Source organism: Vidua chalybeata, chromosome 3 (genome assembly GCF_026979565.1).
Source record: "Vidua chalybeata isolate OUT-0048 chromosome 3, bVidCha1 merged haplotype, whole genome shotgun sequence".
In the NCBI taxonomy this organism is placed as follows: Eukaryota; Metazoa; Chordata; class Aves; order Passeriformes; family Viduidae; genus Vidua; species Vidua chalybeata.
In genome coordinates, this window is record NC_071532.1 from 112,957,059 (window position 1) to 112,984,488 (window position 27,430).

The 27,430-nt window shown below is 52.4% G+C and overlaps 1 protein-coding gene across 1 annotated transcript in view; it reads right to left on the reverse strand.

The window, feature by feature from the left end:
• Positions 1-1,340: 1,340 nt before the first annotated feature.
• Positions 1,341-27,430, reverse strand: part of RAB10 (RAB10, member RAS oncogene family) — a 49,844-nt gene continuing 23,754 nt past the window's right edge. The window contains exons 2-6 of the mRNA XM_053937431.1: positions 20,635-20,695; positions 11,748-11,886; positions 7,640-7,729; positions 6,455-6,556; positions 1,341-4,276 (exon numbers count right to left, since the gene is read on the reverse strand). Of these exons, the coding sequence (XP_053793406.1) occupies positions 4,193-4,276; positions 6,455-6,556; positions 7,640-7,729; positions 11,748-11,886; positions 20,635-20,695 (476 nt within the window). The 3' untranslated portion in view covers positions 1,341-4,192. The remainder of the gene's footprint in view (positions 4,277-6,454; positions 6,557-7,639; positions 7,730-11,747; positions 11,887-20,634; positions 20,696-27,430) is intronic.

Below are 27,430 nucleotides of genomic sequence, written 5' to 3' on the forward strand. Positions count from 1 at the left end.
AACAGAGCCGGGATGAGGACGGAGGCAGGATGGAGATGGAGCCGGGACGGGGATGGAGGCAGGATGGGGATGGAGCTGGGATGAGGATGGAGGCAGGATGGAGATGGAGCCGGGACGGGGATGGAGGCAGGATGGGGATGGAGCTGGGATAGGGACAGAAAAGAGGATGCAGCAGCAGCAGGAGGAGGAGGATGGGGAAAGACCCAAGCCTCACTGCCGGGGGCGACACGGACAAGCGGGACACTGGGAGCTGCTGGATGGCGTCCATGGGGGAAAGGTCCCTGCCAGGTCCTCCCCCTCCCTGAGGCTCCCTGGGAGTTCCCCCCCAAAATCCCCCACCCATGGATGGCTCCCACACCGTGAGCCCCCGGGATGGGGAGGATTTGGGATCGCTGAGCTGCTCCCCACGGCCTCGCCCCCTGCCAGGGACTGCTGGGGACCGCGGCCATGACTCACTCCCGGCTTTATTCCCACCAGCGGCACGAAAACAGCCTCTCCCGGATACCGGCGCCATGGGAACGGGGACACCGCGGCAGCAGGGACACCGCGGCATGGGGACACTGTGGCAGCAGGGACACCGCGGCATGGGGACACTGTGGGAATAGGGACACCGCGGCAATGGGGACACTGTGGCAGCAGGGACACCGCGGCATGGGGACACCATGGGAACAGGGACACCATGGCAGCAGGGATACCGTGGCACGGGGACAACTGTAGGAACAGGACACTGTGGCAGCAGGGACACCATGGCAGTGGGGACACCGTGGGAACAGGGACACCGTGGCAGCGGGACGGCAGCAGCAGCAATGGCTCCTCTGCTGCCCCCGGGATGGTTCCTCACTGGGCTCTGCTGGAGGGGACATCCCTGGCCCCCAGAGGCTGGGGACACCCAGCTCCGGGGGCTGGAGAGCTGGCAGAGGGGACAGGGTGGGGAAGGACAGTGGCACAGCAGGGAGGGGCTCTTGGAGAGCTCCAACACCCCAGGCAGGGGGTACAGAACGTGGGTTGCAACAGCTGCTTCCCAAAAAAAAAACCGCCCAAAGGACCTCTCCAAGCAGGGGCTCCAGAGGAGACCTCACACCCCCAAGCTGGTGTTCCCCTCCCCAAGGGGGCTCCACGTCGGGATGGGGCAGCCTCGGACCCTCCGCTGCCCTTCCCACCATCCTGCCCTCGGGAAACGCCACCGGCAGCTTTGGAAAAGGCAGCAGGAACAGCTCCACCCCAGGCAAACCGCTCCTCAAAGTTTGGGGGGACTCATCCCACCTCCTCCAAGGGCAGCCAGGGCTGGGCTCACTCCCACCGGAGCCAGAGGGGATTCAAGGGGCCCAGGAAGTCACCACTGCAAGTTTATAAAAGCTTTTATTTGCTCTTGGTACGACCAAGAATGGGACAGTGATCTTTTATACAATTTGATACAGTAAGTGGTACAAAAGAATGTGTTTTAAATAAAAAGCCAGAGTGGAGTAGCAAAAATATTAAAAGATTAAGTAAAAAATTGTCGGCATGGGAATTAATCCAAGACCTTGATGCTGTTTTGTTTTTTTTTTTTTTTTCCACCGTCCGAGTCTGAGGGCACGTGAGTCCCACGGCCGTGGGACAGAGCCAAGCTCAGGTTTGGTTTAGCAGGACCAATTTCACCGTTTAACACTTTTTTTTTTGGTGACAAAAGGGCAGCGCTGAGCTCCCTCCGCGGGCGGGGGCACGGAGGGGCTGCTGACACCTCCCGCTGCCCTTCTCTACTCCACAGGGCTGGGCTGGGGTTCCAAGCAGAGGTTTCACAAGCAGTTAGTTCGGAACTAGCAGGGAGCTGAGATACCAGCAGACACCAAGTTACTGCAAACTCCTCCGACATGATCATTATTATTAATATTATTATTATTATTTTTGGTTTTTTTTGGTTTTTTATCTGTTTCAGCATCAGCACCGACTCGTGCTGCTCCCTCCTCCTGGCCCCGCCTCGCCTGAGCCCGCGGGTGCAGCTCGAGCTTGGACAGGAACAGAAATAGACCCGATAGAAACAGCTCAGTTTTATTGACGGGGAGGGACGAGGGGGCGGCGGCGGCAGCGAGTGGCACCAGCGAGCGGCCCGGGCTCCACCTGTGCCTGCACCGGGCACAGCGTCCACAAAGGGGGCACACGCAGGGAGCCGAGCAAATCAAAAGCTCACGTTTAAAACAAGGATCATACAAAAAAAAAAACCTCAATGTAGATTTCGCTATTTTTTTTTTTTTTTTTCCCTTTTTGATCACGTTACAAAGTGCAGATTTAGCCGGAAAGTGGCCGGACTCTGTACAACGCTGAGCCCGACCTCACCAGCCACTCGCCTGGGAAGGGTTAACACACACAGGGGACAAAATGCCGAATACAGAGGGACAGGGAGACACCTCGGTGAGTCCCCACGCGGGAAGGAGCCGCTCCGGAGCAGGAGTTCCACGTTAAAACACCGTCATTTCATTAAAATTCACTCAGCGTTAGCGACTGCGGCGAGAGCGGAGCGGAGACAGTCCCGGTGCCAACGCCGCGGCCGGAGCGAGGCACAGGCTGGGCACGGGAGCGGAGCGGGGCCCGGGGAGGCTGCGGCGTGTCCTCCCCGCCGGGACCGGGCTCGAGGGCCGGGATTCAGCGCCGGGGATCCGCGGCCGGGGATCCACGCGGGGCAGCGGCCGCGCAGCGAGCGCTCGGCGGTGCTGCGCCTCTCCTGCGGCAGGACAGGGCCAGCACGGCCGGGTGACAGCGGCAGGAGAGGCAGGACAGGGCCAGCATGGCCGGGTGACAGCGGCAGGAGAGGGAGGACAGGGCCAGCACGGCCAGGTGACAGCGGCAGGGAGCGCTGGAACGGCCGCTCCATCACCGGGATCGCCCGCCGGGATCCGGCGCGGGGCTGGCCCCGGCACGGCCGGCGCGGCTGCGGACACTGGCAAGTGGAAAGTTTCCAGGGAGGTAATAAATTAAAACTGCCCGCTGGCTGGTTTGTTTCCTTTCCTTTCCTTCTCTTTCCATCCAGTTCCGCTCGGCCTCGGCCCGGCCCCGCAGCCCTCGGGAGACAGAAGCTGGGAGCTCGTGTTAATGAACTGCTGTCAGTTTGGGAATCCATGTTATATTCACACACAGAAAAGTAGACAACCACATCACCCTCCATAGAAACTAGTGCATGCAAGTAACTCTTCCATATGGGGGGAAAGGCCGGGGCTACGCGGGAGGAGGGGACCACTAGTGACGGACAGGCCTAGGGGGGTTAGTAGGAATCTCAACATTTTTACCTCGGAAGCTAAATCAGTGCTTTGTATTAAATTTTTGGCAAACACACCGCGTTGCCATCCTTTCCATTAACACATCACACCATGGAGAAATGCAAATCAAAGCAGCATGCAGGCAAAAAAAGAACAAAAAAAAAAAAAAAAAAAAAAAAGAACAAAAACCAAACAAACAAAAAAAAAAAAAAAAGAAAGGAAAGAGCGGCAAAGTGAGGAAAAAAAACGGCAGCAGGAAGAGTTGGGAACGGCGGGATTGGCAAGAGGAGACACAGCAGGTTACATGGAGTTTGCTTTTGTTTTGCACCACCCTTTGTCCTCGATGCATGACACCAACATTACAGAAAGCAACCACTACAGAGGTCAGGACTCAATGGCACGGGGGGATGGGATGTCTCCTGCACATGCTTCCACCAGAAATGAGAAAAGAAAGTGAAAATAAAAGTTCCTTTTTCCACATAAGGCACAGGACAAAGAAACCCCACTGACGGACTCAAGGCGAAAATGAGTTTTTCCTGGCTCTTGCCTGATGCATCTAGAGAATACAGTGACTCAAGCACATGATCCATGACAGAAAATTCCACTGTTGTACAAAATCAATTGTTAATTCTAACCTTTATTCTTATACAATTTGCAGAAGAGAGTTGAGTATGATTGCTCTGGGGTTTAATGGCAGGAGGGACGGGACTATAATACAACCCAAACGTAGTGGTGAGTTGAGCAGGGACACGGAAATGAAGTCACGGAGATGAATTTCCTATACATGTGTTGAGAAAACTGGAGGAGGCAAAGCTGTCCTAGCCGGAAAACCAAGGGGAGGCAGGAGCTCGTTAAGATGAGGAACAAAAACATTGGTTTCAGGTTAAAAAACGGGCAGAGTGGTTTGTTTTGCAGCGAGAAAAAAGGGGCGGTGGATGGCGATTGGTGAGAGAGGAGAAGGTTCAGCAGCACTTGCTCTTCCAGCCCGTCACCCCACCGCCACTGCTGATATCTACATTTTCACTGTTGGGCTCTTTTACAGGGGTCTGCAAGGAAACAAGTGAACACAGTTAGATGGCTCTGGAGATTCCCCAGGAAAACACCCAGAGCTGGGGACTGACATCACCCGAGGGAACTGGGATCGACTGCGCACAAAGAGCTCCTCAGAAATGCAGGGAATCCTCCCCCCTCTCCAGCACAAATCCTATTAAAAGTTTTTTTTGTTGTTGTTGTTGTTTGGTTTGTTTTAAATAAACAACAGGAAAGCTGGGGAAAAAACCCAGTGCTTGAACTGGGACCACCCCAAAGTCAACTGGAACTATTTTAGGTCCTGGATGCAGAGCCAGCGCTGGGTTTGGTGGAGTAAGGAGATCCCAGCCTACAAACACCACAAGCTGAACTCAGATGATGTGAACTAATGACCTCCAAAACCCACAGGTTTTATGGATAAACTGGGCTCGTTCCCAGCCTCTGCTCCCTGCTCCTGGGACAGCAGCTCCCGGGGAAGGACACACAGGCTCCTCCTTGTCACAGGATGGAACTTGGTGAGACCAAAGCCAAAACCCCACTCCAGTGGGTTTGATCCAACTTCCAGCTGGTTGGAAAGGAACCTAAACCCTCACCACACTTCACTCTCCACATTCCTTTTTAAACTCTCTTTGCCACAGCCTTACAAAAGAACCCCTGGGAGAGTGACAGAGGCCAAAAATGAAGATTTAAGGCTCAAAGGTTGGTATGGTTTGTAGCCTGAGCTCCTGTTCACCAAGAGCCAGGGGTTTTCACCCCGTTTATCACACAAAGCTTGTCATAAAACTGATTAAGAAACGACTGAGGACTGCAGTGACAGCTGGGTGACATTATCCACAGCATTCCCACGGGAGAGGGAGGAAGGCAGGGCTGAGACAGGCTCAGGACGGGTTCATTTGTGTAGGAACAGGAACAGCAGTTCCAGGGTTGGCCAACCCATGAGTCTGGAGCTCCACAGAGTTCCCATAACCTGCTCCTAGGCTGGAATGTTCCAGCACAGGGGTTTCTGTGTACACTGAGCCCTTGGCCATGGGAGTACATCCCACAGAAACTGCCCCAGAGCCACACAGGGCTCAGTCCTGCAACACCCCAGTGGCACCTGCAGGAAGCTGATGGATTTTGTACTCCTGACAGAGTCACGGCCACAGGTACAGCAGCACAGCAGCTCTGGGCACACAGGGGGCTGCTACAGGCCATGGAGACAACCCAGGGTGGCAGCAGGGCCAGGGCAGTGCCCGTCCCCTGGGCTGGCACTGCTGGGGCACCTCCAGGGCTGGGGGCAGCTCTGGGCCCCTCCTGCCAGGAGAGACCTGGAGGGGCTGGAGCGTGTCCAGGGAAGGGAATGGAGCCCCAGGAGGGGCTGAGGGAGCTGGGAAGGGGCTCAGCCTGGAGAAAAGGAGGCTCAGGGGGGACCTTGTGGCTCTGCACAACTCCCTGCCAGGAGGGGACAGCCGGGGGGGTCGGGCTCTGCTCCCAGGGAACAGGGACAGGAGGAGAAGGAACGACCTCAGGCTGGGCCAGGAGGGTTTAGATCGGATACAGGGAACAATTTCTTGCTGGAGAGGTTGTCCAGCTCTGGCACAGCTGCCATCCCCGGAGGGATTTGAAAGCCCTGTGGATGTGGCACGTGGGGACATGGATCAGTGGTGGGGGATGATTTGATCTGGTGCTCTCAGAGCTTTTCCAGCCTCGCTGATTCCATGGTTCCACGGTACACTGCATCTCTCAGGAAGGGCAGCCAACCACCAGATGATCTGGGGCAACAGAACCCCCGAGGAAAGTGCCATTCCTGGGAGCACAGCTGGGAGTGGCTGAGCTCCCACCCTCCACACCTGAACTCTTCCCAACGAGCCCCTCACGAGCTGGCAGTGTACTGACAGAGACAGTGGCAGGAGAGGACAATTCTCCCCACGCCAATGGGAACGGTTTAACTCCAGCACAGGCACAACAACCACGAGTGTTAAGGGCCAAACTAACAGGAATTTCAGCTCCTTGGCTCTGATGGATGTCACTCCCTGTAGACAGGCCCCCTACAACAACAAAACATCAAACAACCTTCAGAAGTTCAGCCCTGCTCCTTCAGGGACTCCTTTGCCTCAGCACAGCAAAGTCAAACTGCAACAACACAGGTGAACATCACGACAGTGAGAGCTGGAATTTCAGGATATTTGTTCCAAAGGAATGCTGTGAGCACCTACCTTTCGAAGAATGTCTTCTGCTAATGTGAGGAATGCCTTCTCAATGTTTATATTTGCTTTTGCACTAGTTTCAAAAAACCTAATACCGTGCTCCCTGGCAATCTGCAGCAAACAGAGAGAGGGAGGTTAGAGATGCTGGGGACATTCCAGCACCACTTTGGGATCAGCAGCATTTATAAAGCAGGGAATAGTGGACTGGACACGAGCCCAGGTGTGCCCAGGTGGGCAAGAGGCCAATGGCCCCTGGGCTGTGGCAGCCCTGGGGTGGCAGCAGGGCCAGGGCAGTGCCCGTCCCCTGGGCTGGCACTGCTGGGGCACCTCCAGGGCTGGGGGCAGCTCTGGGCCCCTCCTGCCAGGAGAGACCTGGAGGGGCTGGAGCGTGTCCAGGGAAGGGAATGGAGCCCCAGGAGGGGCTGAGGGAGCTGGGAAGGGGCTCAGCCTGGAGAAAAGGAGGCTCAGGGGGGACCTTGTGGCTCTGCACAACTCCCTGACAGGAGGGGACAGCCAGGGGGGGTCGGGCTCTGCTCCCAGGGAACAGGGACAGGCCAAGGGGAAATGGCCTCAGGCTGGGCCAGGGCAGGCTCAGGGTGGGCAGCAGCAGGAATTTCTCCCTGGAAAGAGTGGGCAGGCCTTGGCAGGGGCTGCCCAGGCAGGTTTGCAGTGCCCATCCCTGGAGGTGTCCAGGGCAGGCCTGGATGTGGCACTGAGTGCCCTGGGCTGGGGACAAGGTGGGGATCAGGCACAGGCTGGACTCAATGTCTGGGAGCTCTTTCCCAACCTCAGGGACTCTGGGATTCTGTGACTCCCTTCCAATGGGCACCAGCAGCACCAGCCAGGTGAGGTGGCTCAGAAGATTCAGAATGTCACAATTCAGAACAATTAAAATCTACTAAATAATCCCAAGTCTGTGTCTGGGCCTAAGAGGACGGACACCGCACACTGTGACAGGATGAGGAACTTCAGGGATGGTCTGGAAATTCTGAGTTATCAAAGCAAGCAGAAACTGCAGCTGGACTCACCCCATTCATGGCAGTTTCTGAGAAAACATTCCCAGGATTCACATCCATCAGCTCCTGCATTCATTCCCTGGCACATCCCCCTGGGGCATCCCAACCCCCTGGAGCAGGCAGAAATCTTGGCAGTGATTTGCTGACTTGGATAAAGAAGTTTTTGTGCGATACTCACCTGTTCACCTTTTGCTTTAGGGACAACTCTTTTATCTTCCATGTCACACTTGTTTCCTAACAGCATCCTCTCCACATCCTCGTTGGCGTGCTGGAAGGACACAGGGACCGGGTTACAGGGTCACACATCTCCCCCTGCACACCCAAAATATCTGCTTCACTTTGGTGTGGCCAGGCCACCATCTGCACCTGCAGTTTGGGGACATTTACAGTGCCCACCAGGGAGCTTCATGCACTGCAGTGGCAGAGGAACAAGCTGTTCATTAACCCCAGCCTCCTAATGACTTCCTAGCACTGGTTAATGGTTTTCTCCTCCCCACTTTGCCACTGCACAATGTGAGGGATGAGCCAGGGGAGAAAGAGGGACTGGGGAGGAAAACAGGGGACAGGACCCAAAGAGAGAAATGAGGGAGGAAAGGGAAGCAGAAAGCAGAGAGTGGGGCAGGCTCTCCAAAGGGAGCAGGGAGGGAGGGGTCGGTGTCTCCTGCACGGTGTGGGGCAGGAGGATGCAGTGTCAGCCTGGCAGGGATGAGGAATCCCAGACCCAGCCCATTCCCTGCAGCACAGGCCTCTCTGGAGAGGGAATATGGATCATTTCTCACCAGTCCTGGTGAGCTGGGGAGGTCGTGTCTCACTGGAGGTTGGCCAGTGTGATGCCAGGCTCCAGGAAGTACTGAAGGAGGAGCCAGGAACTCCAGGAGCTGGGGAAGGTCCTGGAGCAGATCACCTGGGCTGTGATCACACAGCACGTGCAGGACAAGCAGGAGAGCAGGCCCAGCCAGTCTGGCTTTGTGACAGGTCCTGCTTGACCAACCTGATCTCCTCCTGAGACAGTGTGACCTTAATGGATGAGGGAGAGGCTGTGGCAACTGAGCCCAGGCTGTGGCAACTGCCTGGGCTTTGCTGAAGCCTTTGGCACCTTTTCCCGTGGCATTCTCCTGGAGAAACTGGCTGGTCCTGCCTTGGACAGGTGCACCTTGCTGAGATAAACCTGGCCGTGGAGGCACATCCAGCTGGGAACCAGGCCTGGCTCAGTCCTGCTCAACACCTTCATGGACGGGCTGGGCACGGGGATGGAGGGCACCACCCTGGCTCAGCTCAGGGACAGCCCCAGCGGGGTGGGATGTGGATCTGCTGGGGGCTGGGAGCTCTGCAGAGGGACCAGGACAGCCTGGATCCATGGGCTGGGGCCACTGGGCTGAGGGACACCCAGGCCAAGAGCTGGGGCCTGCACTGGGGTCACACCAACCCCGTGGAACACCCCAGAGGGGCTGGGAAGCTGCCAGGCAGGAAAGGACCTGGGAAAAATTCATTCCCCACAGGCTGCCCAGGCAGCAGTGGAGTTCCCATCCCTGGAGGGGATGTCTGTTTGTCCAGTGTCTGTTTTAAATCCTGGAGGGATTTAAAAGCTGTGTGGATGTGGCACTTGGGGACATGGGGCAGTGGTGGCCTTGGCAGTGCAGGGCATGGTTGGACTCCATGAGCTCCAAAGGATTTTCCAACCTGAATGCCTCTGTGATTTTTGCAAAGACACTCCACTCCTGAGCTTCTCCTGTAACAAAAACGGCTCCCTAAGGTGTCAAACATCCCTTTGGAAGCCACAGTCCCTGAGCAGCCTCCACAATGCACCTGAAATCAGCTGTGGGCCACAGTGAAAACACGAGGGCACCAAAAGCCCTGATGGTACCAACGACATCCATCGCTCACCTGGGACACCTCTGAGTTTTTCTAACAAAGCAACTGCAGAATCCAAAGGCCTCAGGTTCAAGTTTACTCCAACCCATTGCTGAGCCTCCTCCTGTGCTGCCTTATCCCTCTCCTGTTCCCACCACACAGGGCACTTCTCCACAAGCACCATCGTGTCCCACTTCTCATGCTGGGAAATTCAAATTCCCAACATCCTATTTTTGCTGTGCTGCTTTCTCCAGCCTCAGGGCTCCACTGAGCAGTGCCTCACAGCCCTCACCTGTGCTCAGTTCTACAGGGCCATCTCCGTGCTTTCTAGGAAAACCCAAACATTTGTTCCACTTGGGAGCAGCGTAACAAAACCAGGAACTGCCAGTTGTGCTGCTCTCTTGCCATCTCAGAACTCCTGGAGGATGAATTTGTGGGGATCCAGGCACTTCATGCTTCCACATCACTTTTCTTCTGCTTCACTTGACCTTGCCTGAAATTTTGCAGCCTCCCTGTGCTGGCTGTCCTCTGCCAGGGGTAATGATCAGCTACCAGGAGCCAGGACTACCTGCACCAGCCATGAGAAACCTCCAAATATTTCATGACATGATTACGAGGGAGTGGAGATGGTGATGTTGAATTACCTTGGAGGATTTCCAGGCTCACACTCGGTGCCTTAGGCTGGAAATGGGGGTGTGTGTTCTATTTCCATCTGTCAGAGGTGGGGCAGTTCTCTTCTGTTCATTGGGCAGTTTTTTCTTTATCTCTTCCACAACCCATCCTCCCTCCAGGAGATCTCTTCTGTTCATGGGCCATTGATTAATTATCTGCTGTTCATGGGCCATTAATTATTAATTATCTGCTGTTCATGGGCCTGTGGGTGTCCCTGCATGGCTGATAAAATTCCATCATCCCACTGGGAGATGCTCCAGAGGAGGAGCCAAGCATTCCTACCTGGATACAATCTGAGGTTTTGGGACACCACAGCAGCCTTTGCCCACTGCATTCCCAGAGGAGCAGCTTTCTGCCCCACTGCATTCCCAGAGGAGCAGCTTTCTGCCCCACTGCATTCCCAGAGGAGCAGCTTTGTGCCCCACTGCATTCCCAGAGGAGCAGCTTTCTGCCCCACTGCATTCCCAGAGGAGCAGCTTTCTGCCCCACTGCATTCCCAGAGGAGCAGCTTTCTGCCCCACTGCATTCCCAGAGGGAGCCCAGGCCCATCCACACCAGCCCTGGAGCTCCAGAGGAAAACTCCAGCCTTGTCCAGGATCCTGCTCCAGCAGAAGCACAGCTGGCACTGCAGGAGGGCTGAGCCCCCATGGAATGGCACTGCTGCCACCACCCTGACCCACAGGCTGCCAGGGCCTGCTCTGACTCTGGCAGGGTTGGTTTTGTCTGTTTGTACTATTGCATTTGTATTTTTAATTTTCCTAATAAAGAACTGTTATTCCTGCTCGTGTATCTCTGCCAGAGAGCCCCTTAATTTCAGAATTATAATAATTCAGAGGGAGGGGGTTTGCATTTTCCATTTCAGGGGAGGCTCCTGCCTTCCTTAGCAGACACCTGGCTGTTCAAACCTAGACACTCAGGAACAGCTACACTGTGAGTAGTAACACACAGTGTAGCTACTCTGCAGCTCCTGGCTGTGCTGCCCCTCTGCCCTCACTGTGTGGTGTGAGCTGCTCCCAAAGCTGCCCTTCTCAGATCCCAGAGTGCTCCTCACCCTCCTCCAGCACAGGCACACAGTTTGCTCATGCTCACAGTGGGTATTTCAGGACACCACAGGCTCCTGTTTAATGTCCAGCCTCCCTTGCTGGAGTTCTGGGTGCTGAGAATTTTATCCTTTTTGTGCTGACAGACTCTGACCCCCAGGAGAGCTCTGCATTTGGCCTGAGGCCCTGGAGAAGGTTTCCAAAATGGATTGAGAGCGCTGGGATTACGGGTGTGGAGTTGGTTAGAAGTGTGTGATGTCACAGGGTGGAAAACTTAGCGTTTGGGGTTTTAGAATACAGTAATATAGAGAGAGCTAAATTGAGGTTTTAGGGCAGTGGTTGCTCCTTCTTCTTCACCTTCTCCTCCATGGGTTTGGGTGTTTTTTTGTAACTGGACAGAAAAGCCCACCCTGGGGACTTTGAGGGATCAGTCATTGGGTTAGAAGTGAAAATAATTTAGGTGTAATTTCTTAATTGGATAGATTAGCCTTAAAAGACCCTGTACCAAGAGATAGTTGGCCATGTTGTGCCTTGTTAATGAAAGACTGCAGAACTCACTGCTGTGAGACTGTAACATAAATAAAAAATAATAAACACCTGAGTCTGAGCACAAATTATTACCTCGAGTTCCTTCAATCCCGACCTCGAGAGAGGAAAAGGGAAGCTGAAAACCCCTGGCAGAGCTGAGCTCTGGGGAGCCTTTGGGCCACCACGGGCACTCACCTCGTCGATGTTCCGGAGCCACTTGCTGATGTTCTCGAAGCTCTTGGCGTTGGTGATGTCGTACACCAGCATGATGCCCATGGCCCCTCGGTAGTAGGAGGTGGTGATGGTGTGGAAGCGCTCCTGCCCCGCCGTGTCCCTGGGGAGACACCACAGTCCTGCCATGGAGATGGACTTACCCACTCGGTTTTATGGAGAACACTTCTGGTTTTTAAATATTTTTTTTTTCATTTTGAATTTTTTTTAAAAAATTAATTAAAAAAATTAAAATTATATTTTTAAATTAATTTTTTTCAATTTAAATTAAAAAAATTAAAATTTAAAAAAAATTAATTTTTTTTATTTACATAGTTTTAATATAGTATTTAAATTTTTATTTTCATAGTTTTATATATAGTTTTAATATAGTTATCATATATAGTTTTAATATAGTTATAACATATAGTTATAACATATAGTTTTAATATAGTTATATAGTTTTAATATAGTTATATACTTTTTATATAGTTTTTTAATATAGTTTTATTATAGTTTGAAAATTTTTACGTAGTTTAAAACAGAATTTAAAAAATTTTTATTTACATAGTTTATATTTACAAGAATATTAGAAGGTATTGTGTTTGAATTTAATTGGTTAATAATTTATTGAAACTTATTTTATTTTATTTTATTGCATTTATTGGTTTGTAGTAGCGTACATGTTTATTAAATTTTTTTATGTCGTTTACATTTTTTGTTCTTTAGGAAGTGAGTGATTTATATGGGTAGAATTTTCTTTTTTGTAGGTGTGAGCTGTTTTCTTACTAAAAATATTGTTATGAAAATTGATTTTTATTTTTATGATTTTTTTTTAAGCAGGAACGTTTTAGGCTAGTTGTTAGTTTAGTTGAAATAGTAAGGATTGATTTTATAATTTGACTTTTTTTTAATAATATTTCCTTATATGTAACAGCACAGCCCTGTCAGACAGCTCTGGGTTAAGCAGAGGGGTGGATCCAGCAGCACTCCCCAGGGATGGATTGGGATTCTCCAGGAGCCTGGAACCAACTGTCCCCTCACCACCACCACCACAGGGTCCTTTCCATGCCAGCAGCCACTGAGACAATAACTCAACATTTTCTGAGACTCAGACCTAACACTGAGAGGAGTTTTGTTCTCAGATCAGCCTTATAAAGCTTTAAGTGGATCCTGCAAATGTATATTCCTGCCATTTCTGCTCAAAGGCTGTGGGACATCAACCAGTGCTGGTGTCTATGAGCAATATGCTGGAAACTGATCACAAAACATCAGGGACAGCCTGGATTGTCCCATCTCCTCCTGGGACCTTTGCTAGGATGGATGAGATGTGCTTCAACAAACCTGCACGGCAGGAAGGTGGGAATTAGCTGAATATTGAGAATGAACTGAGAATTCATTTGAAAGAATTAACTGCACTTTCTGGCGTGTGTTTCAGAGGCCACAAACCCCAGAGACTGCAGGTTTACAGACAGTTTGCAGTGACACTGTTCATGTAAAAGGACATGGAGCTGTTGGAGGCCATGGAAATGCTCCAGAACTGGACTGGAGCATTTCCTGCTCTGGAGCCAGGCTGGGAGAGCTGGGGCTGCTCACCTGGAGAGGAGAAGGATCCAGGGAGAGCTCAGAGCCCCTTGCAGGGCCTGAAGGGGCTCCAGGAGAGCTGCAGAGGGATGGGGACAAGGCCTGGAGGGACAGGAGCCAGGGAATGGCTCCCAGTGCCAGAGGGCAGGGCTGGATGGGAGATTGGGAATTGGGAATTGTTCCCTGTGAGGGTGGGCAGGCCCTGGCACAGGGTGCCCAGAGCAGCTGTGGCTGCCCCTGCATCCCTGGCAGTGCCCAAGGCCAGGTTGGACACTGGGGCTGGGAGCACCTCAGGATGAACTTTAAGGTCCCTTCCAACCCAAACCAGTCTGTGACTCAGTGATTCCATGACAAGGTAGACTCCGAGGTGTCTCCAAATTTAAACTGGTCTAAACCAAGGTTACACACTCCATAACCCCTCCAGAAAGGCCCAGTGTGTCTCCCTGACCCACAACCCCTGGCTCACAACCCAGCACACTCAGCCACTGATGTCCATCTGCTCCTGGTGACACCAGGACAAGGAGCAGAGGGGGAGGCAGGCAGGTCCCAAACCCAGCAGCCTCTGCCTGGATCCCTGCCTGTGGCCTCGGGAGGTCACTGACTCCACTCCCAGCTCCACAAACCACCCAGAAAATCCCACACTGTGCCTGAGGTGTCTGATGTGCTGCTGGAACCTTCCCCAGCCTGCACTGGCTGGCCAAAGGGCTCAGGTAGAGCCCAGCTCCCACTGCCTCTGGACTCTTTCCAATTGGCCACATCCCATCCCAGAAACACCCAGGACACTCCATCTGGAGCCTCACCAGCCCCACACTGGGACATCTCCAGGCACTCCTGTTTACTCATCCCACTCCCTGGCCTCACGAGGAGCAGACTGCTCTGACATCCCACACTGAACTCCAGGACCTGGCATTTGGCTGCACTCAATTTCACAGGACTTTTTCCAGGGACATTTCTCCAGCTGGCTGAGAGCAGCTGGAATTATTATTAGTTTAAATCCACTCCTTGACTGGATTTAAACTTTACAGCTTCACCTTTTCTGGCTTATCTTCCACACAAGACCCAGAGTCTCTCTCCTTGTCCCAGCTGTTAACTCTTCCCTGGCAGAGTGGGCAGGCTCTGGCACAGAGTGCCCAGAGCAGCTGTGGCTGCCCCTGCATCCCTGGAAGTGCCCAAGGCCAGGCTGGATGGGACTTGGAGCCACCTGGGACAGTAGAAGGTGTCCCTGCCACAGCAGGGGTTGGAATAGGATGGGCTTTAAGGTCCCTTCCCACCCAAACCATTCTAGGATTCTGTGAAGTGATTTGGGAGAGTTTAATCCTTTAATTGATGGTTTTCCTAGCATATCCCAGAGAGAGAGGGATGCTTTCCTTCACTCCTGCAAAATATCCCCACAGATCTCCACTCACACCCTTGTTATTTTCTCTCTGCCCAAGTTCTGTACCCACTTGCCAGAACCTTCCCCCAGGTCACTCCCTCCCACTGGCTCCTACAAGCAGGACAGTGCTGGAGAAGCCTGACCAGCCCCAGCAGACTTTTGGGATCTGTGATTCCTCCCTCCTGCCACGGCCAGCAGCTGTCACAGGACCAATTCTGAGTGGTTTCACACAACTTGGCGTTGGCAGCACGGAGCTGCTACTCACTGCTTGTCACATCCTACAACTGACTCGCCTGGTTAACTCCTCCACTGCTTTTTCTGGCAACTGCAGCTCAGCTAATGGAAGAGAAGAAAGCTGGGGAGGGAAGAAGCAAAGAACCTGGAGTGTTTCCCTTTGTTTTTTTTTTTTTTTTTTTTAAATAAATACTATAGCTGCCCTTTCCCCTGGTTAATGGATTCTCCATTCATTATTCAGAGATAACTCCTAATGGCTGGAGATTGGAGCTGGCTGAGGCAAACAGGAAATGAGTTATGGCTCTCTGGGTGCCCACGAGGGCTGGATCCTCCCTGGGCAAACGGCAGGAGACAGTGGGAGCACGCAGGGGATGTTTGCTGCCCTGGCTCCCCAGCCCTTTGTTCAAACCTCTGGGATGTGGCAGCAGGCTCCAAAGCTCTGGGTGTAGGCACAAACTGGCTCGCTCTCCCAGCTCACATGAATGTGGGCAAGGATTATTGAAACAGCCAAGGAGAATGAAACACAGCAGGAAAGGGAGGGAGTTTGGATGTTCAGCTTTGTGAAGACAAAGGAGGCCGTCCTGTGGGACTGGGGAAAGGAGATGCTCAAGGGAAGTGAAAAGTCTATTTGAATTATTCTCATGCCAACATTAAAATATGCATAAGCTGTATCATATTAGAGGTTTAACCTAGAGAGAAAGGAATTTCTGGGACAGCTTTCCAGCTGACCTGGCAGAGACTATAGAAACCTTAAAACATATTATGATTTATTGATGAAAGATTTACACGGCTGCAGCAAGGAAAGATTAGATCTGATGATTTGTGAGCATCCTGCCAGTCCACGTGGCTCAAAATGAAGGTCTTCAACATATTAAACCAAGTAATTCCTAGCAAGATAATCCCAAGAATTTTATGACTGCCCCAAAGTTGTTACATCTGCAGAACTGTGCAGCCCAGTGTTGCACTGGAGAGACTGGGGAACACCAGGAGCTGCAGTGACTGGGCTGAGGACTTCCCTTCCCAAAGGGAAAAGTGTCCCTGGCTCAGCACTCCTGGCTGGGATAAACCTGGGCATGGAGGCACATCCAGCTGGGAAGGGGCACCAGAGGGCTCAGGGCTGGCTCAGTCCTGCTCAACACCTTCATGGATGGGCTGGGAGGGCATTCAGAGGACCCTCAGCCAGCCCCTGGATGGGAGGATGTGCTGGAGGGCAGGAAGCTCTGCAGAGGGATCTGGACAGGCTGGATCCATGGAAAGGGTGCTCAGGCCTTGGCAGGGGCTGCCCAGAGAGTCTGGAGTGCCCATCCCTGCAGGTGTTTAAAACAAGCCTGGATGTGGCACTCAGTGCCCTGGGCTGAGGACAAGGTGGGGATTGGCACAGCCTGGACTCCATGGCCATGAAAGGATTTTCCCACCTCGGTGATCCTGGGGTTCTGTGCTCTGTCAGGTACTTCATGACTGGCAAATTTCAGCTTTTCTGAGTAATACTCAGCCAGGAAAACATTCCCAGAATTCACAGAATCACCAGGTTGGGAGAGACCTCCAAGAGCATCAAGTCCAACCCAGCCCCAACAGCTCAACTCAACCCTGGCACCCGGTGCCACATCCAGGCTTGTTTTAAACACACCCAGGGATGGTGACTCCACCACCTCCCTGGTCCCTGGGAATTCCCAAAATTCCCAGAATTGACAGAATCACCAGGTTGGAAAAGACTTTAAAGATCATCAAGTCCAGCCCAGCCCCAACAGCTCAACTCAACCCTGGCACCCAGTGCCACATCCAGGCTTGTTCTAAATACACCCAGGGATGGTGACTCCACCACCTCCCCGGGCAGCCATTCCAGAACTTTATCACCTTTCTGTGAAGAACTTTTCCCTAATATCCAGCCTCAGTTTCCCTTGGTGCAGCTTAAGGCTGTGTCCTCTGGCTCTGCCAGTTCCTGGAGAAGGAGCCCAAGCCCAGCTGAGCACAGCCACCTTTCAGGAGCAGTGGAGAGTGATGAGGTCACCCCTGAGCCTCCTTTTCTCCAGGCTGAGCATCCTCAGCTTCCATAACGAGATCCAGTAACGAGAAATCCATAATGAGAGAATTATCCAACTGTTTTATAGGACTGCTGTGCCAGAGGAACACCTTCCACCTCGAATCTCAAAAGCCCTCAGCAAACAGAACTAACTTCTAGACATTCTAGGGGTAATTGCAGAAATGAATGCAATTACCCCTCTGGTCACCAGCACACTCCCTAAACACCAGAGCTGCACATCACAGGGAATTCCACACCTGGGATGACTCAGGATGGCCACACCACACTGCTGCCACCTGCACAGCCACTCCAGGACAGGGGATTCTTTTTGACACGAGCTCATTGCTGAATTAACCAAGATCCTGAGCACACTTCTCTGGCCATGTAAATGTTTTGCCTGCAGAGATGAACTGAGAGAAAAATGTTATTTTGTAGTCCTCCATGCAGCCAGGAGCTGCACACTAAAGACATAAAGCTGTTCCTAAAATTTGGAATCGGTCAGGAAAACTGTAGGAAAACAGGCTGTCATTAAAGATAGCAGAGTTGGAGGAGCAGCTAAGTAGGAAAAAAGGAAAAAATGAGATTTTTAGCTGCCAGTTACATTCCTTTGAGTCTGTGCTTTGCCTGGATGACAAACCCAGCTCTGCTTTTTGTGCCTCCTGACAAGCACCTCAGAGCTGTACCTGGGCAGCCCAGAGGTTTTCCAGCTTCCATTTCCCAGTGGTTAAGGAGTTCTAGAACCAGGGATCCCTTCTGTGGATTTGAGAGTCCAAACCTGACCGTGCTCTTGTGAAATCCCTTGTGAACCTGTCCATGGACACCTGCAGCTACCCCTACATCCCATGAGGAGTTTCCCAGCAAAACTTCATTTCCTGGTGTTTTCCATGTGCCATTTTCCAGCCTCAGGCCAGAACTGATGTTCTGGTGTTGGAAAAAGGCAGCAAGTTCTATCAGACCTTCCCCACCTGTTCAGGATATCCAGGATTTTCAAGATGTGCTCTGCCACAATGAAGAACACTCATTTTTCCAGTTGTTCTTCCTAAGAAAGTCCTTTTCTCCCCAGGCAGTGCTGACCAAACCTGTGCTCTGTGGGACTGCCACACTCACTTCCTGCCCACACCATCAGGAAAATCCCATTTCATTTCGCAATGGCTCCATTATGTTAATGAGTTCTGGGAACTGGAGGATGCCAAAGTCGTTTGGTTTCCATTTCAAAGCAACTCTACCTGAGCTCCTGAATGTGTGGTAGAGATATCACACTCAATTTTTAGCTCCACTACCCTGTCCCTTTGAAGTCCTTCAGCAAAGCCAGCACCATCTTTTCTTGGATCTCTCACTCTGTTCCTTCATTCCTTCTCTGCACCATGACAGCATTAATATTCTTCCAGCCATTCAGCACAGCAAACCCCTCCAGCTCCCAGCCTTTGTGAGTGTTTCCACTCCCAAATGTGCATGAACTCCTTTCTCCCAGCTCCTGGAGCAGGCCCAGCACTAGTGACTGTCCCAGCAGCAATTCTCCCAAAAAGAGGAGCTGGACAATGACCCAGCCAAGGAGATCCTCAGTTCCTGGATTGATTCCACCCAGAAGCTGACATGCAGTGGTGATCTGGTGGATCTGCCCTGGATAGGCTCATTTCTTTGGAAGGGCAGTCCAAGGCTCAGTCCCACCCTGCTCCTTGCAGTTCTCCTGGTGGATCTGCCCTGGATAGGCTCATTTCTTTGGAAGGGCAGTCCAGGGCTGAGTCCCACCCTGCTCCTTGCAGGCACATTTCCATTTGGAGCAGCAGGAGAACTCTGATCCAGCACCCCAGCTTCAACAGCTACTGAGTATCGAGTTGCTTCTCACCCCAGGCAGGCTTTAATTCTGCCTGACCTTTGTGTTCTTGCTTTAGTCCTAAATATAATTTCAGAGGTCAGGGCACAGCTGTGAGGCTGTCAGAGGGCCCTTTCCCACACCCAGAAGAGGTAAGGAGCTGTCCTGCTGTGTGCCACACCTGAAGGACAGGGCCATCCTCAGGGACTTGGACGAGCTCCAGAAGTGGGAATCTCCTGAGGTTTAATAAGAGCAACTGCAGATCCAGAGCACGCTCAGGTTTACACAGGAAATGTTCCCCTAAATCCATCCCCTACTCACTCAGCTGCTGCCTTGCATTGCTCGGGGAATGCTGCACAGCTCCTGCAAGTGTGGGGTGAGTTCAAAGGCAGGAAGCAGTGGGGAAATAGAGATGCACTGCACAAAACACCTCCACAAGACACTGAGCCACTGCTGGGCAAGCTCCTGCTACAGAAAAAGTAAGAAATAACACTGAGATTTTATTTATTTTAATTTTTCTTTTGTAGGACTTTCATTTTCTGCTTTCCAAGTTTCATTTCAAATGTGCAATTTGAACCCAGCAGAAACAAGCAGTAGATTCAGGCCACAACTTCCCAATTTTGTGACATTTAAAAGTTGCCACTGTATAAATCTCAGCTTGCCCAACTCCGCTTCCCTAAGGCACTAAACCCCACAATCTGTACAGCTTCATTACATCCTGCTCTTTATACCTGCATTAAATATCCTGATTTTTCTGTATTTTCTGTTTTTACATTTCATCGTGATTCTCTTTTTAATGGAATGGTTTGGGTTGGAAAGGACCTTAAAGCCCATCCAGTTCATCCCTGCCGTGGCAGGGACACCTTCCACTATTCCAGGTGGCTCCAAATCCCATCCAGCCTGGCCTTGGGCACTGCCAGGGATCCAGGGGCAGCCACAGCTGCTCTGGGCACCCTGTGCCAGGGCTGCCCACCCTGCCAGGGAACAATTCCTAATTCCCAATATCCCATCCAAACCTACTCTCTGTCAGTTCTCACACTTCCTCAGGGTGCTGCTGACAGGAGGGCTCCAGATGCCCTGGTTAGGAAGGATAATCACTCGTGATTATTCTGGAATGATTATCCTGGGATGGCTGGAAAGATCAGTGCTCCCCCAAACTGGAACCCACCCAGCTGCATCTGCAGACACCACTGTTACACAGCCATGGGGTTGTTGAGTGGGACAAAAGGGACAAATCCCAGCTCAGAGCCCTTCAGTGGAGCTGGAGAATGCAGATGTGAGCAGGGAGCCCAGCCAGCCCCACGGGCCACGAAAAGCCACTGCCTCTCCTGACCTGACCTGGTGAAAAGGCTCTGGTTCAAAGCACAGAAGCTCAAAGGAAGGAGGTGAGGCTCTGCCTCTTGTCAGACCTCCCCACAGAGCAGCCGTGTTCCAGCCAGCTGAGAAGCTTTCCACAGCTGAGCATGGAAAATTCCAGCCCTAGTGCAGCCCTGGATTGCATTTTCTTGCTGACACAAAGCAAGGCAACGACTCAATTTATAGTCACAGACTGGAGGCAACTCCTAATTTAAAAATTCCAGTTTAAAACCACTTCCCACTAAATCACAGCCTGTGAGGATGCTCTCTCCCCCACCCCCCAACAGGAGGTTTGCCAGCAGCCTGTCCCAGGGAGCAGCCAGGCCCAGTGGTTACAACCACTGCTACTGCTCCAGAAACACACATGGAGTGGAGTTACCACCGTGGAAACACGGAACACAGCTGCAAACCTGCAGCCCTGAAGGGAATCCAGCAAGAGCAAACTCTCCCCAGGAACACCTGCTGCTGCAGGAAGCTGTGTGGTACTCACCAGATCTGTAGCTTGATCTTCTTTCCTTGCAATTCAACAGTTTTAATCTTGAAGTCTATCCCTAAAATAAACAAACACATAAATAAGTAATTAGTGTTTATTTATTAAAAAAAAAAAAAATCCATTCCACATGAACTCCGAATAGCTGAGACAGAACAGCAGATTTTTTTTTCTTCTTTCACTGAACTGCCAGGCAAAGCAGGGATGTCCAGGGACACTGAAATGGGAAGGGAGCTGGGACACCTGCACAGCCAGGGCCCCAGGGCTCTGCACTGGAACACCCTGAGCAGGAGGAAGCCACAGGGATCATCCAGTCTGCTGGAATCCAAAATGCAGGGAACTCTCAGAACTTTGGGCATGTAAGCCAAAGCTTAGAATTAAACACAGGATTTGATCTGAGACCTGGGAAAAGGCTTCCAAACTGAAGTGCAGAAAGCAAGAATGTGGATTTGTCATTTAAAGCAGAGACACAGTGTCTCAGAAAGTTTAGAGTTTTAGAGTTTAAGATATAAAATAGTAAAGTAGTTACAAAGGTAAACAAGAAGTTTAGAATGCAGTACTGAAGTTTGTGTGTCATAACATAATTAGCTAAGAAAGCTCACGCTGTAACGTAAGTCCATAAGACAAAATATTTAAGGATTGGGTCAAAACCAGAAGTATCCTTATTAGCAGTGTTTCATTAGTCAGTAACTCCTGAAAAAGTCTTGTAACTAAGGGTCTTGAGACCTTCTGAACCATGCTGTAACAATGAAAGCCAAACTCACCCTTCCTGTCTATGTAAAAAATAAGAACAATAAATAACATGATCCAAAACCTCAGAAGTCCCATCTCTAACTTATTCGAAACTCCTTCAAAAATCCCCATCCAGTCCAACTCCTGGCCCTGCCAGAACACCCCAACAATTTCCCCTGTGCCTGAGAGCATTGACAAAGGCTCCTGGAGCTCTGGCAGCCTCATTCCACATCCCTGAGTTTCCACAGGGATGCAGAATGGTTCAAGCCACTCGAAGCTTTCACCAGCAAGAAAAGGAGAATTATCAGAGCTCAGCCTCCTGGTCCAGACCCATCCCTGCCTCTGCCTTGGGTATGGGACAGCCAAAGCCAGGCCTTGGCAGAAGTGCCACCAAGACTCTGAGAGCTCAGCCAAGCACAGAGCATGAAAAAGGTTTTTATTTTCAATACCAATACAGAAAGTCCCCAACTGCCACATCCACAGGGCTGTTAAACCCCTCCAGGGATGGGCACTCCAAACCTGCCTGGGCAGCCCCTGCCAAGGCCTGCCCACCCTTTCCAGGGAGAAATTCCTGCTGCTGTCCACCCTGAGCCTGCCCTGGCCCAGCCTGAGGCCATTTCCCCTTGGCCTGTCCCTGTTCCCTGGCAGCAGAGCCCGACCCCCCCTGGCTGTCCCCTCCTGGCAGGGAGTTGTGCAGAGCCACAAGGTCCCCCCTGAGCCTCCTTTTCTCCAGGCTGAGCCCCTTCCCAGCTCCCTCAGCCCCTCCTGGGGCTCCATTCCCTTCCCTGGACATGCTCCAGCCCCTCCAGGTCTCTCCTGGCAGGAGGGGCCCAGAGCTGCCCCAGGATCCAACCTTCTCTTCCCAAAGCAGCCTACAAGGATTACAGCAGAGCTACAGTAGAGCAGCAGGACCACTCCAAACCATCTCCTCAAACTGCTCTGACACTAATTAGATGCCACCATTGTGGCTTTCAATCCCAATCAGAGAACACCACTGATCATTCCTCATGCTTTCCAAAAACCTGTTTATATTTAGACTTTTTAAAAGGCAGCAGCTGCAATCCCAAACTTCCCTCCCAAATCTACAAGGTCACTTTATACCAAGCAAGATTAAACAGAATTTATGAAATGCACTATTACATAATTAATTTGCACAAGAGCTCTGCCTTGAACTCCTTTTAGCCAACACCCAGCACACAGAATTTCCTGGGCTCAGAGCTGGACACGACCCAGCCCAGAAACTCCCAGTTCTGGGCTGGGCACTGGAAGGACATCCCTGGAGGTGTCCAGGGAATTCCTGGATGTGGCACTCAGTGCTCTGGGCTGGGGACAAGGTGGGCATTGGGCACAGCTGGGATTTGATGATCCTGGAGGGCTTTTCTGACCTGAAGAATTCTGGGATTCTGGGATTTCAAGCCCTGCAGTGACTTGAGGCCAAGGCTGGGCATTAATCCCAGGATGGCAGGCTGGGATCTCCCACCCATCTCAGGTCAGTGCTCCTTTGTTCTCCAGTGAGCCCCAGCACTGCTGCATCCCTCACATCAGGCTACATTTATGAATCAATGTAGGAACTATCACACAAACGTGACTGGAAATATAAACCTGCTCAATGATTGATTGCCAAGATACAAAACTGCCCCACATCCACCCAGCCCTGTATTTTTTTCAGCATTTTGGGGAGCTGTTTGCTGCCACGTCGTGTCCCCAGCAACACAGCCAAACAAATGAACACCAAACTTGTAAATGGAATATTTTATATGGTGACAGTTACTTCTGGGCTGTGCCCAGATGCAGCAGAATGTTTGAGAGCCACTTTTTATGTGTTAAGATAAAGTAAATTATTAACCCAGCCAAAGAAATTAACTCTTCTCTGCACTGTGAGGGATTTAGCCAACTCCAGTATTTGGGGATAAAATAAATCTCTAATCCCATGTCATACTCAGCTCCCATTCCAATACAATACCAGTTCAGCCTTTAGAACAGAAAGGTTGTTATAAATAACAATATATTTCCCTGGAAACACTTCCAGAGGAGTTCCAACAGACTGGCAAAAGGAAACTCTTGCATGGCTGTAGTGCCTGTCCAGTCAGGCTGCTGACAATAAACAGCAGAATCACAAAGGCTTCCCAGAAAACAGATATGGGGAGGTTTCCAGGAAAATTCACTTCAGGAAAGGGCTGAAGAGGGTGACAAACCTGACTGGCTGAAGAACAGACATCTCGTCATCACAGGGGGATAATGAAAGAGCTCATGAATTAAAGATGAACATGAAATTACTCCCTCATTTAGTGTAAGATATTTATCACCTTCAGCAGGACAAGCTGGAATTCAGGGGAAAACCTGGAAGAACACGGCCAGGCTTACAAAAACCTCATAAACTCCAGATGTTCCCATTAGGATATGGAAATGTTTGCTACCCTTCAGCACAGCTCACAACAGGCAGATCCTCATGGCTCCCAGCTCACTTCTGCATTTCCTTCCCATTCCCAGTCCTCCCCCTGTTGCTCAGAGCAGCCTGGGGGTGTTGGTGGGTGAGGCTGGACACCCCAAATCCCCAATGCCCTGGGCTGATCCCCCAGTGTGGGCAGCAGGGGAGGGGGAATTCAGCCCCTGTGCCCAGGTGAGAGCCCACCTGCAGAGCTGCCCCAGCCCTGGGGATTCCAACTGCACAAGGACCTGGAGCTGCTGGAGAGAGCCCAGAGGAGACCATGGAGCTGCTCCAGGGCTGGAGCCAGGCTGGGAGAGCTGGGGCTGCTCACCTGGAGAGGAGAAGGATCCAGGCAGAGCTCAGAGCCCCTTGCAGGGCCTGAAGGGGCTCCAGGAGAGCTGCAGAGGGACTGGGGACAAGGCCTGGAGGGACAGGAGCCAGGGAATGGCTCCCAGTGCCAGAGGGCAGGGCTGGGTGGGAGATTGGGAATTGGGAATTGTTCCCTGTGAGGGTGGGCAGTTCCCTGGCAGCTGTGGCTGCCCCTGGATCCCTGGCAGTGCCCAAGGCCAGGTTGGACACTGGGGTTGGGAGCAGCCTGGGACAGTGGAAGTGTCCCTGCCATGGCAGGGGTGGCACTGGATGTGCTCCCTTCTCACCCAAACCAGTTTGGGATTCTGGGATTCCATGGGCCCAGGTGTGACAAACCTGAACTCAGCTTTAGAAAGTACAAAAGCACTCATGGAGTTTCTGGGTTCCTGGCCTGGGGTACCAAGGCTTTAGGGAGCACCAGCAGCTGATCCCACGGTCAGTGCAAACACTGCCCTCACACAAACACGGAGTCTGCTCTGCCAGCCATGGCAACCACGGCCCAGGAGCAGCTCCAGGGGCTGCCAGCTCACACTGGGCACACTGAAGTCAGGCCCCTCCATCCCACAGCCACAGGGAATGCTGCCCACAACCCCACCTGTACCTGTGCAGGTTCAAACCTTGAGTGTCCTGGCGGATACACAACTACTGGCTCAAGGGATTTGTGTTTCCAGCTCTCTCAGATATAAGATGTTAACAAAGAGCCAGGAGCTGCATCAGCAGAACAGCTTTAAGTCCATAATCATTTCCAAATCACTTCACACCTTCCTAAACTCCTGCCAAGACCCCCCTTCTGCCACTAAATCACAAAGTGGCTGCTCTGGACAAGTGACAGACCCACGGCCACCGGTTCGACAGGGAGGGAGAAAACGTTATTTTCCAGTCCATTGCAGAGCTACAAATGATGAGCTGGCCTTTTCACACAGCCCGGATTTTGTTTGCATTCCTTCCGAACAAAGCCCCCATTGAGCACGGGGAGGACGCTGGGGGCGGGAGGAAGCAGAATGTAGGGCAGGAGGAGGGCACTGCTGGGCGCTGGAGCTTGACGGGCATCCCGCAGGGACATCCCACTCTGCAGGGACGTCCCACCCTGCAGGGACATCCCACCCTGCAGGGACATCCCACCCTGCAGGGACATCCCACTCTGCAGGGACATCCCATTCCATCCTGCAGAGACATCCCATCCCATCCCATCCCATCCCATCCCATCCCATCCCATCCCATCCCATCCCACAGGGACATCCCACCCTGCAGGGACATCCCACCCTGCAGGGACATCCCATCCCATCCCATCCCATCCCATCCCATCCCATCCCATCCCATCCCATCCCATCCCATCCCACAGGGACATCCCACTCTGCAGGGACATCCCACCCTGCAGGGACATCCCATTCCATCCTGCAGGGATATCCCATCCCATACGGCAGGGACATCCCACTCTGCAGGGACATCCCACTCTGCAGGGACATCCCACTCTGCAGGGACATCCCACCCTGCAGGGACATCCCACTCTGCAGGGACATCCCACTCTGCAGGGACATCCCATTCCATCCTGCAGAGACATCCCATCCCATCCCACTCTGTAGGGACATCCCACCCTGTAGGGACATCCCATCCCATCCCACCCCGCAGGGACGTAGCAGCCTGCAGGGACATCCCATTCCATCCCACAAGGACATCCCATCCCTGCAGGGACATCCCATCGCATCCCACCCTGTAGGGAAATCCCACCCTGTAGGGACATCCTATTCCATCCTGCAGGGACATCTCACCCCACTGGAACATCCCACCCTGTAGGGACATCGCATTCCATCCCACAGGCACATCCCACCCTGTAGGGACATCCCATTCCATCCTGCAGAGACATTCCACCCTGTAGGGACATCCCATTCCATCCCACAGGCACATCCCACCCTACAGGGACATCCCATCCCACCCTGCAGGGACATCCCACCCTGTAGGGACATTCCACCCTGCAGGGACATCCCATGCCACAGCCACACCCCACCCCACCCTAGAGGCCAACCCTTTACAACCCAGCTCAGCACATCCCACCCAACAAAGGCCAAGAGCAGTGCAGAACCAACTGCATTTTGTCTGTAATTCCTTAGTAATTGCTGTGCACACACTGCAGCAGCAGCACGTGTGCACAGCTTGGGGAAGAAAAGCAACCGTGCACAAATTCACCCTCAGATTCATCAGGGAACGGAGCTGGGGAGGGAATGGAGCCCCAGGAGGGGCTGGGGGAGCTGGGAAGGGGCTCAGCCTGGAGAAAAGGAGGCTCAGGGGGGACCTTGTGGCTCTGCACAACTCCCTGCCAGGAGGGGACAGCCAGGGGGGGTCGGGCTCTGCTGCCAGGGAACAGGGACAGGCCAAGGGGAAATGGCCTCAGGCTGGGCCAGGGCAGGCTCAGGGTGGATTTTGGGAACAATTCCCACCTGGAAAGGGCTGTCCTGCCCTGGCACAGCTGCCCAGGCAGGGGTGGGTCCCCATCCCTGGAGGGACTTAAGAGCCCTGTGGATGTGGCATTTTGGGGACAGGGGGCAGTGCTGGGGATGGTCTGAGAGCCCTTTTCCAGCCTCACTGACTCTGTAATTTAAATCTTGTGTGTTCCAGCTGCCCAGCTTTGTGCCACAGGCTCTGACAACAGCCAGGATTTTTAAGTGTGACTCAAAGAACAGCTCTCAATACCTGAGTTGCCCTGGCAGAACTCAGGGCACTCTGCCATCTCCTGAGGAGCAGCAGGAGGTGTCTGGATGGCCGTGCCCAGCTGTGCTCCTCCCAGTGCTGGGTCACTCTGAGGAAGGTGGAGTCCTCAGCCAGAGCCACAGCAGCTTCTCCAGGAGCCTCAGCTGGCTATAAAATCATGGAATGGTTCAGGTTGGAACTTTAAAGCCCATCCAGTGGCACACCCTGCCACGGGCAGGGACACCTTCCACTATGCCAGGGTGCTCCAAGCCCCAGCGTCCAACCTGGCCTTGGAGACCTTCAGGGATGAGGCTGGAGATCATTGTTGGATTATCCAGTCTGCAAATTTGTCAGCTACAAATGAAGTCACTGTACCACCAAAACAGAGATCAGTTTTTGTTCGGGTTTTATGTTTTAGTAAGGTGAGGAGTGAAGGCTTTTCCTGCCAGCTGTGTGTGTTTGTGTAATCCATGTGTTCTTCCACAGGTATCCACAGAGCTGGAATCCAGCAGTGCCAGTGTCCCAGGCCTGGGGTTTGCTGCTGCCCCTCCAAAATAAACTCTCCTGTCTGAGCTTGTGCTT